The sequence below is a fragment of the Littorina saxatilis genome, linkage group LG5, assembly GCF_037325665.1.
Source record: "Littorina saxatilis isolate snail1 linkage group LG5, US_GU_Lsax_2.0, whole genome shotgun sequence".
Taxonomy (NCBI): Eukaryota; Metazoa; Mollusca; class Gastropoda; order Littorinimorpha; family Littorinidae; genus Littorina; species Littorina saxatilis.
The window spans coordinates 21,403,889-21,413,888 of NC_090249.1; the positions used below are offsets into that span (position 1 = coordinate 21,403,889).

Sequence of the window (10,000 nt, forward strand, 5' to 3'; positions counted from 1 at the left end):
CGTTTTTTTAGCATTGTTTGTGTCACCAGCAGTCAATTTGGTTTTTATTTTTTAGCTTACTGTAAAAGAATTCAAATCAAATTAAAAGAAATCCGGCAAAACATCCTGAAGAAGTCAGCGACTGTCTGACGAAAATTTGACGAGGAATTTACCAAAACTGGTGGCTGTTTTTTGTTTTGTTTTTTTAAGAACTCAACTCACCGACAACGGTGGGCTCCAGATCGACGAAGACGGCACGGGGGACGTGCTTGCCAGCGCCGGTCTCGCTGAAGAAGGTGTTGAAGGAGTCATCACCACCGCCGATGGTCTTGTCGGAGGGCATCTGGCCGTCAGGCTGGATGCCGTGCTCCAGGCAGTACAGCTCCCAGCAGGCATTGCCGATCTGGACTCCGGCCTGGCCGACGTGGATGGAGATACACTCGCGCTGGACAACAGAGAGAAGAAAATCATCAGATCAGTTATTCGATTCTGGTGGTGGGATTGCTGTCAGTGTCACAATGTGGAGAAATATGATGACCAATTTACAAATAAATGCGTGACAAATATAGATAAATCAATAAACAACAAAACTTATAAACAATTAAATTACAATATATCATTTATCGCCAATTTAGACCTCGACAAATAAATTACTGAGATGACTCAGAGAAATAAAGGATAAAAGTTGGAACAAATCTGCTCTGATAGAATTGCACTCATTCAAACAACCTCCAAAACATCATTCTAATATTTGTCCCAGGTCCTCACTTCATGTGCCCTTGGAATTTCGAGTAGTGACCGCCGTTTACGTCAACAATCGTGTTGTTCAAATTCACTGCATTCAGCCTTTCGCATGGCAAGTGGGTCTGACTTTCCGATCACAGACCCCCCCCCCCCCCCCCCCCCCAGTCAGCCGATTACAACAGTCGTAATGCTGTCATTACCGTGTACACATAATGATAATGTAGCAAAGGCTGGTAGCCACGATAAAAGAGCACATCCTTGCTTGTACCATTTCTAGTTAATGACAAAATATTCTTATCCCTCTCTGTTCGTTTCCCTTTTCCTCCTGTCTTACCCTTTAAACTTTTATCAATTGTTTTATATTCATTGAAGGCATGATTGTTTTGCTTTGGGCAAAGGCTAAGTACACTCCGAGTGTATACAGGACTTTTAAGTCTGTACATGCTCCCGGCGACAATAAAAGTTGTCGTTGCAAGTCGTAGTTGCTCATTAGCCAATCACAAACATAAAAAAAAAAAAAAAGGTTTGACACCTACTTTCAATTTGCAGAGTATATTATTAAATTACATATTCCTACTCCGAATCACATGTAGCATTGACACAATCGGAGATGCTAGGTTCTGTACAGGCTAACCGTCTAAGGGAAGCAACCCCAACCACAAAAGTGTAAACGTAGCCATGGTAATGCCCATACACCCGGGGAGTTACCTCCCCTCGTGCATGCCATGTCACTACTGCTACTGAACACGTGGTTCCTATCATTCGACCTTACAGCTTTCGAGGGAGCAGGTTGTTGTATTTTTGGGCTCCCCTGTGGCTGCGCTGTTGGTGTTGTTTTGACACCCACCGGCCACGTTACCGTCTATCTTGCCTCCTGCTTCGTAGTTGGTGAGCTCTTTCCATTTTGGTCATTATTTTGACAGGAAATTTGTTGTAGTTGCTGATTTTCGTCCGTGTTTGGACCTGTGATATTTCAGTGACTACTGTTGGCCGCCATTTTTGTTGTCAGCATGAGTTGACAGTTTTTGTGGCTAGGCCGATGTATTTTGGAGGTAAACGTTTTTTTTTACCTTCTTACTTGCTTGCTGCTTTGTTTAGTTGGTAAGCTTGTTCCTTCTTGTCTTTAGTTTGACAGGATTTTATCTATAGTTGCTGAATTTTTTGTCCGTTTGGACTCCTAAATGCGTTTCAGTAACTTATCTTGTGGCCGCCACTTTCGGTTGCTCAGCTTTCCTGACAGCTTATTTCGGTGGCTAGGCCTATGTTATGGTGAGGTTCTCCTTACTTTACCTGCGTTTTTGCCTTCTGCTTTGTTAGTTGGTAAGCCATTTCATATTTCGTCATTACTTTGACAGGAATTTTTGTTATTGCTTAATTTTCGTCCGTTTTGGACTTCTAAATTTTGTCCAGTAACTTATCGCTTGGCCGCCATTTTGTGTATCAGCGTCGCTGACAGTTTCTTGGCTAGGCTTTAGCAGGTATCTACCAGTCCGTAGGACTTGTCGTGGTTTCGAATTTAACATGTTTGTTATGTTTTGTTCGTTACTCTTTCTGCCTCGAACAAACACTTTGTGGGGCAGTCATATACTGTTGTACGTCCTGTTTCTTCTCCTCGCCTTCTCTGCCGTTAGCAGATCAGGTGTTTGAGTTATCTTTGTGAAGAAATGTTCGCGTTCCAAGCCTGCGTCTTCCGTTGGTCCCGCTGTCTGTGGGCGACGTCACCTTGTTGGCTTCTTTGACGCTTCCGGCCGAGACGTTGTCTAGGGCGGATGTTTTGCTTCTTCGTCTTCTACCGCTGTGGTTGGCGATTCAAGTAAGTCGAGCTGGTCCACAGGCCCTCGTGAGGCCGTCGGACAGTCCCTGCTGGGACACAGCTCTTTTCGGCGGGTTCACGACCCGCAAACCCCTGTTCAGTCGCACCCTGGCTTCACTGAAGACCATTGTGTGGCTGAGCAATGGCGGCAGTTGGTTCCGGCTACTTCTCCGACGTACGCACCCGCTGGGGTCGTTTCCGGATTTGTCTAGCCGTTTCCGACTGCTGCGCTTCCGGCACTCGCCGGAAGCATAGGTCCCCCGATGTACGCACCCGCTGTGGTCGTTTCCGGGGTTGACCAGGTCCCCCGATGTGCGCACCCGCTGTGGTCGTTTCCGGGGTTGACCGGACGTTGCCCCCCGGGCATTCGTCCTCTGTTCAGTCGCACCCTGGCTTCACTGAAGACCATTGTGTGGCTGAGCAATGGCGGCAGTTGGTTCCGGCTACTTCTCCGACGTACGCACCCGCTGGGGTCGTTTCCGGAGTTGTCTAGCCGTTTCCGACTGCTGCGCTTCCGGCACTCGCCGGAAGCATAGGTCCCCCGATGTACGCACCCGCTGTGGTCGTTTCCGGGGTTGACCAGGTCCCCCGATGTGCGCACCCGCTGTGGTCGTTTCCGGGGTTGACCGGACGTTGCCCCCCGGGCATTCGTCCTCTGTTCAGTCGCACCCTGGTTTCCTTGAGGACCATTGTGTGGCGGAGCAGTGGCGGTAGCCGTTTCCGGCGCTGCGCTTCCGGCACTCGCTGGAAGCATAGGTCCTCTGACGTACGCACCCGCTGTGGTCGTTTCCGGAGTTGACCGGACGTTGCCCCCCGGGCATTCGTCCTCTGTTCAGTCACACCCTGGCTTCCTTGAAGACCATTGTGTGGCGGAGCAATGGCGGTAGCCGTTTATGGCGCTGCGCTTCCGGCACTCGCTGGAAGCATAGGTCCTCTGACGTACGCACCCGCTGTGGTCGTTTCCGGGGTTGACCGGACGTTGCCTTTAGGGCATTCGGGCTTCTGGCCTCCGTCCTCGCATTCGGCGCTTCCGCTTTTCGCGGTCTCGTCTTGTGCTTCCCGGCTCCGCCCGGATTTACTGCTCCTTTCGCTTCCACTTCCTCCCGGATGTAGGTAGCTGAGGAGCAACGCCAGCCCTTCGGGCAGGTGTTGTCTCAGCCCTGGCCGATGTAGTCAGCGTTTCAACCTTCGGTTGTCGCGTCGACTGCCGTTCCGGTTCCTGCGGCTGCAGACTTGCCGTCTTCTCTCTCTTAGCCTGTTCGAGGCATGAGTTAGGACGACGTCGGGGGGGACGGATTTCCGGTTTTCCGGTTATGCCGTTTCACCGGCCTTCCACCAGTACGTGGACTTCGGTTTTTTCGCCGGTTGTGTCGGACATTCAGTCTGTCGTCAGCGATTCCACATGTGCTGGTTATTGGGAAAAAGGCTTAACGCTGTCCTCTAAGCTGCGGCAGAGGTCACGTCGAAGGTTTTCCCGGACGGGGTTTCGGCCTCCTACACTTCCTGTCTGGAAGCATAGGTCCTCCATCACAAGCGCACGTAGTGGCTTGTCTGGGGTTGATCGAGGACTGGCCTACGGGCGTTCGGGTTCCGGCCCCAGTCCTCTTCTGTCCTGTCTCACTCTTGTTCCGTCGTGGGCATTTGTGTTTCACAAGTGCAGAAGCCGTTGTCGGCGTGGTGTTTCCGGTTTTACTGGAAGCATAAGTCCTCCATTTCAAGTACACGTTGCTGTTTTGACTGGAGTTGACAGAGGACTGGCCTACGGGCGCTTGGGCTTCCGGCCTCAGTCTACTCTATGCAACTTTCGCTTCCGTTTTTTGCGGTTTTGTCTGCTGCATTTCCGGCTCTGTTCGGATACACTTCTCCTCTTCCTGACACTCCTCCGGAGGTCGGTGGGTGAGGAACAGCGGCTGGCCTACGGGCATTTAGGCTTTCAGCCTCAGCCGGGGCAGTCTTCACTTTACCTGTTGGGTGTTGCGTTTACTGCCTATTCAGTTCAGGTGGCCCTGGACGTTTCCCCTATTCTCGACCGTCAGTAGGGGGATGAGTCAGGTCTTTTTCCGGTTGGATGGTTTTCCGGTTTCCGGTCTTCTCATTCATCAGTTTACCACCAGCAGCTGTGACTTCGGTTTGCGTTCGTAGCTGAGCTATTCTGGTTCTCAGTCTTTAGTCAGCAATCGAACACGTTCTGGATTTCCGTCGAAGCTCAAGCTTCGGCTCAGGATTTCCCTTGGGTGCATCGACATTGGTGGCTTCCTTGTTGGTTGACTTTGTTGTCGATGTCGGACTTCCGTTCCGGGAAGATAGGATGCTTTCCTACTTCCGGTTCCTTAGTCACCATTTGTAGGTACCACGGTTTGAGGTTTTGGCTAGGCCATCTCCTCCCGAAGGTGGTATCTCTACTGTTTTGGTTCTGCCGCTGTTTCTACTATGGTTCAGTTCCGGAACATGCTCAGCCTTGGCTGGCTTCGGCTACACGGGCTTCACCTTTTGTTCCTTCTTGCTTATTCAGCCTTTGGAACTTGCCTCCTTTCTCTACTCTGTTGGCCAGCCCTTGCTAGGGTGAGCATGGAGCAGATGAGGCTGCCCTTCCTTCACTACGCTCGTACGGCGGGTGTCGGAGGGACTCGTTTCTTTCGCTTTCTCAGTTCCCTGAACAGTCAAAGAGAGTCGCTTAAACTTTGCCTGCAGTAGAGATTCAGTCGAATAGAGATCACCAGGTCTCTGACTGCTTTACAAGGGTTGAAGGAAGGTAAGGCTAGCATACTCAGAAACATGCTTAGCAAAAGCATGCTCATTCCTCTGGTTAAGCTAAGCTGGCAGCCAATAGGCAGCCTTGGCCGGGCAACAGCCATTCCACGTTGCGGCGATGGTGGTTGTTGCCTTCCCGTTTCTTGTGGCTTGTGGGGTTCTCTGGCTTCAGGTTACCCCTGTTTGGCCACAAACGTTTGGACTTTGGTCCTTGTTGTCTTTCATCGAGTCGGACTCTGTCTTTCTCTAGTGATCAGACGCGTTCTGGTGTTTCGTCCGAACTTAAGGTACGCTTGAGTTGGCCTCGGAAGTAACATTCAGGTTTTCCTGAGGGGGTATTGTCTTGGACAATGGATGTTGAGGAGTAGTTCTTTGTGGCTTTCCTCCTCTCTCTCAGGTTTTGGCTACTCTTCTCCTTCGGGCAGAGGTTTAGCTAAGGTTCGGTTCCTGTGACTTCAGTCTTGGGCCTTTCCTCTCTTCTTCCTCATCTTAGTATGAGGCGAGTCAGGATGACGTCTGTTGGGTCGGGTTTCCTTACAGTCACCCGGCTACAAAAAGGCAACTTTGTCTAGGGCGGTTGTCCGTTTTTCTCCGCGTTGGACTCTGTCTTCAGACAGGGACAGACGCGCTCTGGGTTTTCTGGCCAAACTCAGGTAGGCTCTTGATTTGGCTAGGAAGTTAACTGCCTGTTTTTTCCCTGAGAACTCTGGTTTCGGGAGTCTTATGGCTGGCTGGCTTCACGGTTACGTTTACCAGTCTTGGTTTTCTGCTTTCGGTTTTTGATTCACTCTCGATTACCTTCAAGCAGACTGTTTTGGGAACATTCTGGCTTTTAGCCATTTTGTTTATGGTTGCCAGTCACATCGGTTTTTGACCACCGTGGGTCCTCACTTCCGGTAGCTTACGCACAGTCGTAAGTGGCTGCTGTCGGGTGCTACCTCTCTCCCTGCGTTCGCAGGGACTGGTAGGGGATAACTGGCGACCTTCTATTTGTGATTGGTCACTCTTATTTTGAGCTGACTTCTTTCTCACAAGCCTTTTGGGCTTTACTACATCCCAAGGTTTGCAGACTTTGGCATGGTTGTCTTAAGGTCACCGCGGGGGTTCGTCCTTCTCAGTTGAGGGGACAACCTTACGCACGGATCTTCTCAGGACATTAGCATTTCCTTCCAATAAAAGGGGGGGGGGGAAGCTTGTCTTTCCCTTGGCTCGCCAGGGTTATTATCCAAGGCTTGGGTCTATTCCTGTGCTGTTTTTTACGGCTAGGAGATTGGAAGAAGTGCTGAGCACAGCTTTCTGGATCTCTGAGGTTGTCTCTTTCGCTTTTCGCCTGAGATACTTCTCGGCTGTCAATCAGGACTTTCCTTGGTTCCCTCACTGCCTGTTGGCAGTGGGCCAGCCCTGGCAAGGGCTTTTGAGTGGGTTAGTTTTTCTTTCCCACTGGGACCGCCCTGATTCTTTGGCAGCGGTCCAGGTTTTTGGCAAGGTTTTTTGAGTGAGTTAGATTTTTCTTTCCCACCGCCTTGTTGTTGTAATCTGCTACATGTGATTCGGAGTAGGAATATGTAATTTAATCGAAAATTTTATTGTAAATTTTCATTTAATAAATATACCTACCCGAATCACATAGTATATTCCCTCCCGCCAACCCCGCTTTTGATTTGGAGAATTTATTCTTTAGGTCGAATGATAGGAACCACGTGTTCAGTAGCAGTAGTGACATGGCATGCACGAGGGGAGGTAACTCCCCGGGTGTATGGGCATTACCATGGCTACGTTTACACTTTTGTGGTTGGGGTTGCTTCCCTTAGACGGTTAGCCTGTACAGAACCTAGCATCTCCGATTGTGTCAATGCTACATGTGATTCGGGTAGGTATATTTATTAAATGAAAATTTACAATAAAATTTTCGATTTTGGTACTGCCGAGTTGTTATGTGTTGTCAAGCCGGAGACACACCAAAAAAGCGGTCGAAAGTAAATTGCACAGTTTCCCCATTCAGAAAAGTACAACCCCACCTGCACAGCTACTCTAAAGACGCTCAATCGTTGGCTTGGAATACGTGACGAAATTAAAAGCAGACTGCTGTTACATTTTTTTGTTATTAAGGGAGGGTCAAGTTACCGGTTGCTAGGTGACCGGGAAAAAAAATCGCACGCATGGGCTATCTTGAATTTAGGGTAGTTGTCTGCCGCCACGCCGTTTCTACGGCTGGATTCCACAAAGGAGAAATGGGTCACATCGCCGGGTTTGAATCCGGTGTGACATGCCGCGCGCTGTCAAGTTGTCAAGTTGTGTTGCCGTAGTACCTGTCGCGCAGGTAGCTTCGCGGACTGGCTTAGTCGGACGACATCTTGTTTTTGCGCCAAATGGTAAAATGTGGACCTATACATATCAGTGTGCCCGTTCAGACTTACTGAATATTTCAAATTTTTTTCCTTTACAGTTCTCTCTCTTCTGTTTTGTCATTTTATTTGAGAGACATGGTTTCGATCAATAGCGAGGTCATGTTGTTCTACACAGTCACAGCATAACTTCTGCGACCGAGGAAAATTGAAAATTGTGTCCCGATGTCGTGTTTTATATTGGTATCCCACCAAAATACGTGGAGAGAAAAAAGACACATCACTGATAGAAATTCTACAACAGAAAGCATGCAACGTATTGACATAAAATATCGATCATTGAGCAAGGTTGTGCTTAGTATGCAGGCAACCATTACCCGCTGGTGTCGGGCACACACCGACTGACCGGCTGGCTATATAAAAGCCTAGTCTTACGCCATGTAATTTAGCAAAGCTACAATGATCAAACAAGAAACGATCGTCAAAAAATGGCTTACCATGTTGATAGGTTAGGACGGGAAAGAAGTTGAACTGATCTGACACAAAGCCTCACGCAAGAACTTAAGGTGTTCGTGTGAGTGGTCTGTCGTCTTGTTTGTTTCTAACAAGGGGCGCTACTCCTTATATACTGCTCGCCAGCCGTAGCTATAGGCTGTTGCTAGAGACGCCGGCCTTTACGTTAATAAACTGCCGCCGCGGCGAGTAAAGCTTGTCAGGGCTTGTTGTAAGCCTAAAGAAGGTTTGAATATATCGCATGACTAAGACGTTGCGTTACCTTGGATTGGCAGACTGGAAGAATTGCAGGCTTGATTAGACTGGATTAGTCTTTCAAGCTGGGGGGTGGGGGGGGGGGGGACTTTTCTCAACCACGACTAGCTGTTGGTAGGGGTGGAGAACGGGGGGTAGGTGTGGGGGTGAGAGGGAGGGGATTATAGCTACGTGTACCTACGTATACTCGGGTTGTGGGGCACAGTATACTGAGACTTTGGTTAACTCGGTTTGGTCTCCAGGCTAAAAAGTGTGTACACACACACACACACATACACACACATGAACAACAAAGAAGTGTATACAGGTCGTCGCCTCAGACACGCCACCCCCGTGTGTACTGATCACTGAGATATAACATTGAAAGCAGCACGTAAGGGTCGGTACAGGCATGAACGACAGGTACAGCTTTTAACGCTCCAACTTGAAGCGAACCGTGTGTGTGTGCGTGTGTGTGTGTATGTGTGCGTGTGTATTTGTGTGTGTGTGCGTGTGTGTTGTCGTTGTCGTTGTCGTTGTACATCGCCGCGAGCTCTCATGAGAAGGGGCAATAAACAAATGAATTTATCTTGAGCAACAGGCCTACCACTTTTTTCATTTGTTTGTTTATCTTTTGCAACCGCTAGAGGCAGTTCTTCCTTAAACAGTTTTACTTTACGAAAACACACACGAACGCCGATAATAAACGGACGGACAGACAGACAGACGGACAGAGTATCTCTTTGTAATTGAACTGTGACGTTCCACTAACCCGGCGGCAAGCAAAAGTAATGGCGGAATGCCCTCGGCTTACGCTCGAGCAAATTCGACCATAAAGAATTTGAACGCTTTCACATTTACTATGAAAATAAAAGAGCAAATCAGAAAGAGTAGTAAGGCACACTTCCGTCAATCGACAAGAAAGAACAAGTCGCGTAAGGCGAAAATACAATATTTAGTCAAGTAGCTGCCATTTTTCAGCAAGAGCGTATACTCGTAGCATCGTCAGTCCACCGCTCATGGCAAAGGCAGTGAAATTGACAAGAAGAGCGGGGTAGTAGTTGCGCTAAGAAGGATAGCACGCTTTTCTGTACCTCTCTTTGTTTTAACTTTCTGAGCGTGTTTTTAATCCAAACATATCATATCTATATGTTTTTGGAATCAGGAACCGACAAGGAATAAGATGAAAGTGTTTTTAAATTGATTTGGACAATTTAATTTTGATAATAATTTTTATATATTTAATTTTCAGAGCTTGTTTTTAATCCGAATATAACATATTTATATGTTTTTGGAATCAGCAAATGATGGAGAATAAGATAAACGTAAATTTGGATCGTTTTATAAATTTTTATTTTTTTTTACAATTTTCAGATTTTTAATGACCAAAGTCATTAATTAATTTTTAAGCCACCAAGCTGAAATGCAATACCGAACCCCGGGCTTCGTCGAAGATTACTTGACCAAAATTTCAACCAATTTGGTTGAAAAATGAGGGCGTGACAGTGCCGCCTCAACTTTCACGAAAAGCCGGATATGACGTCATCAAAGACATTTATCAAAAAAATGAAAAAAACGTTCGGGGATATCATACCCAGGAACTCTCATGTCAAATTTCATA

At 48.0% G+C, this 10,000-nt stretch overlaps 1 protein-coding gene across 1 annotated transcript in view; it reads right to left on the minus strand.

The window, feature by feature from the left end:
- Positions 1-8,287, minus strand: part of LOC138966535 (tubulin alpha-1A chain) — a 10,882-nt gene extending 2,595 nt beyond the window's left edge. Inside the window, exons 1-2 of the mRNA XM_070338800.1 lie at positions 8,130-8,287; positions 202-424 (exon numbers count right to left, since the gene is read on the minus strand). Coding sequence (XP_070194901.1) covers positions 202-424; positions 8,130-8,132 — 226 coding nt within the window. The 5' untranslated portion in view covers positions 8,133-8,287. The remainder of the gene's footprint in view (positions 1-201; positions 425-8,129) is intronic.
- Between the last annotated feature and the right edge of the window lie 1,713 nt (positions 8,288-10,000).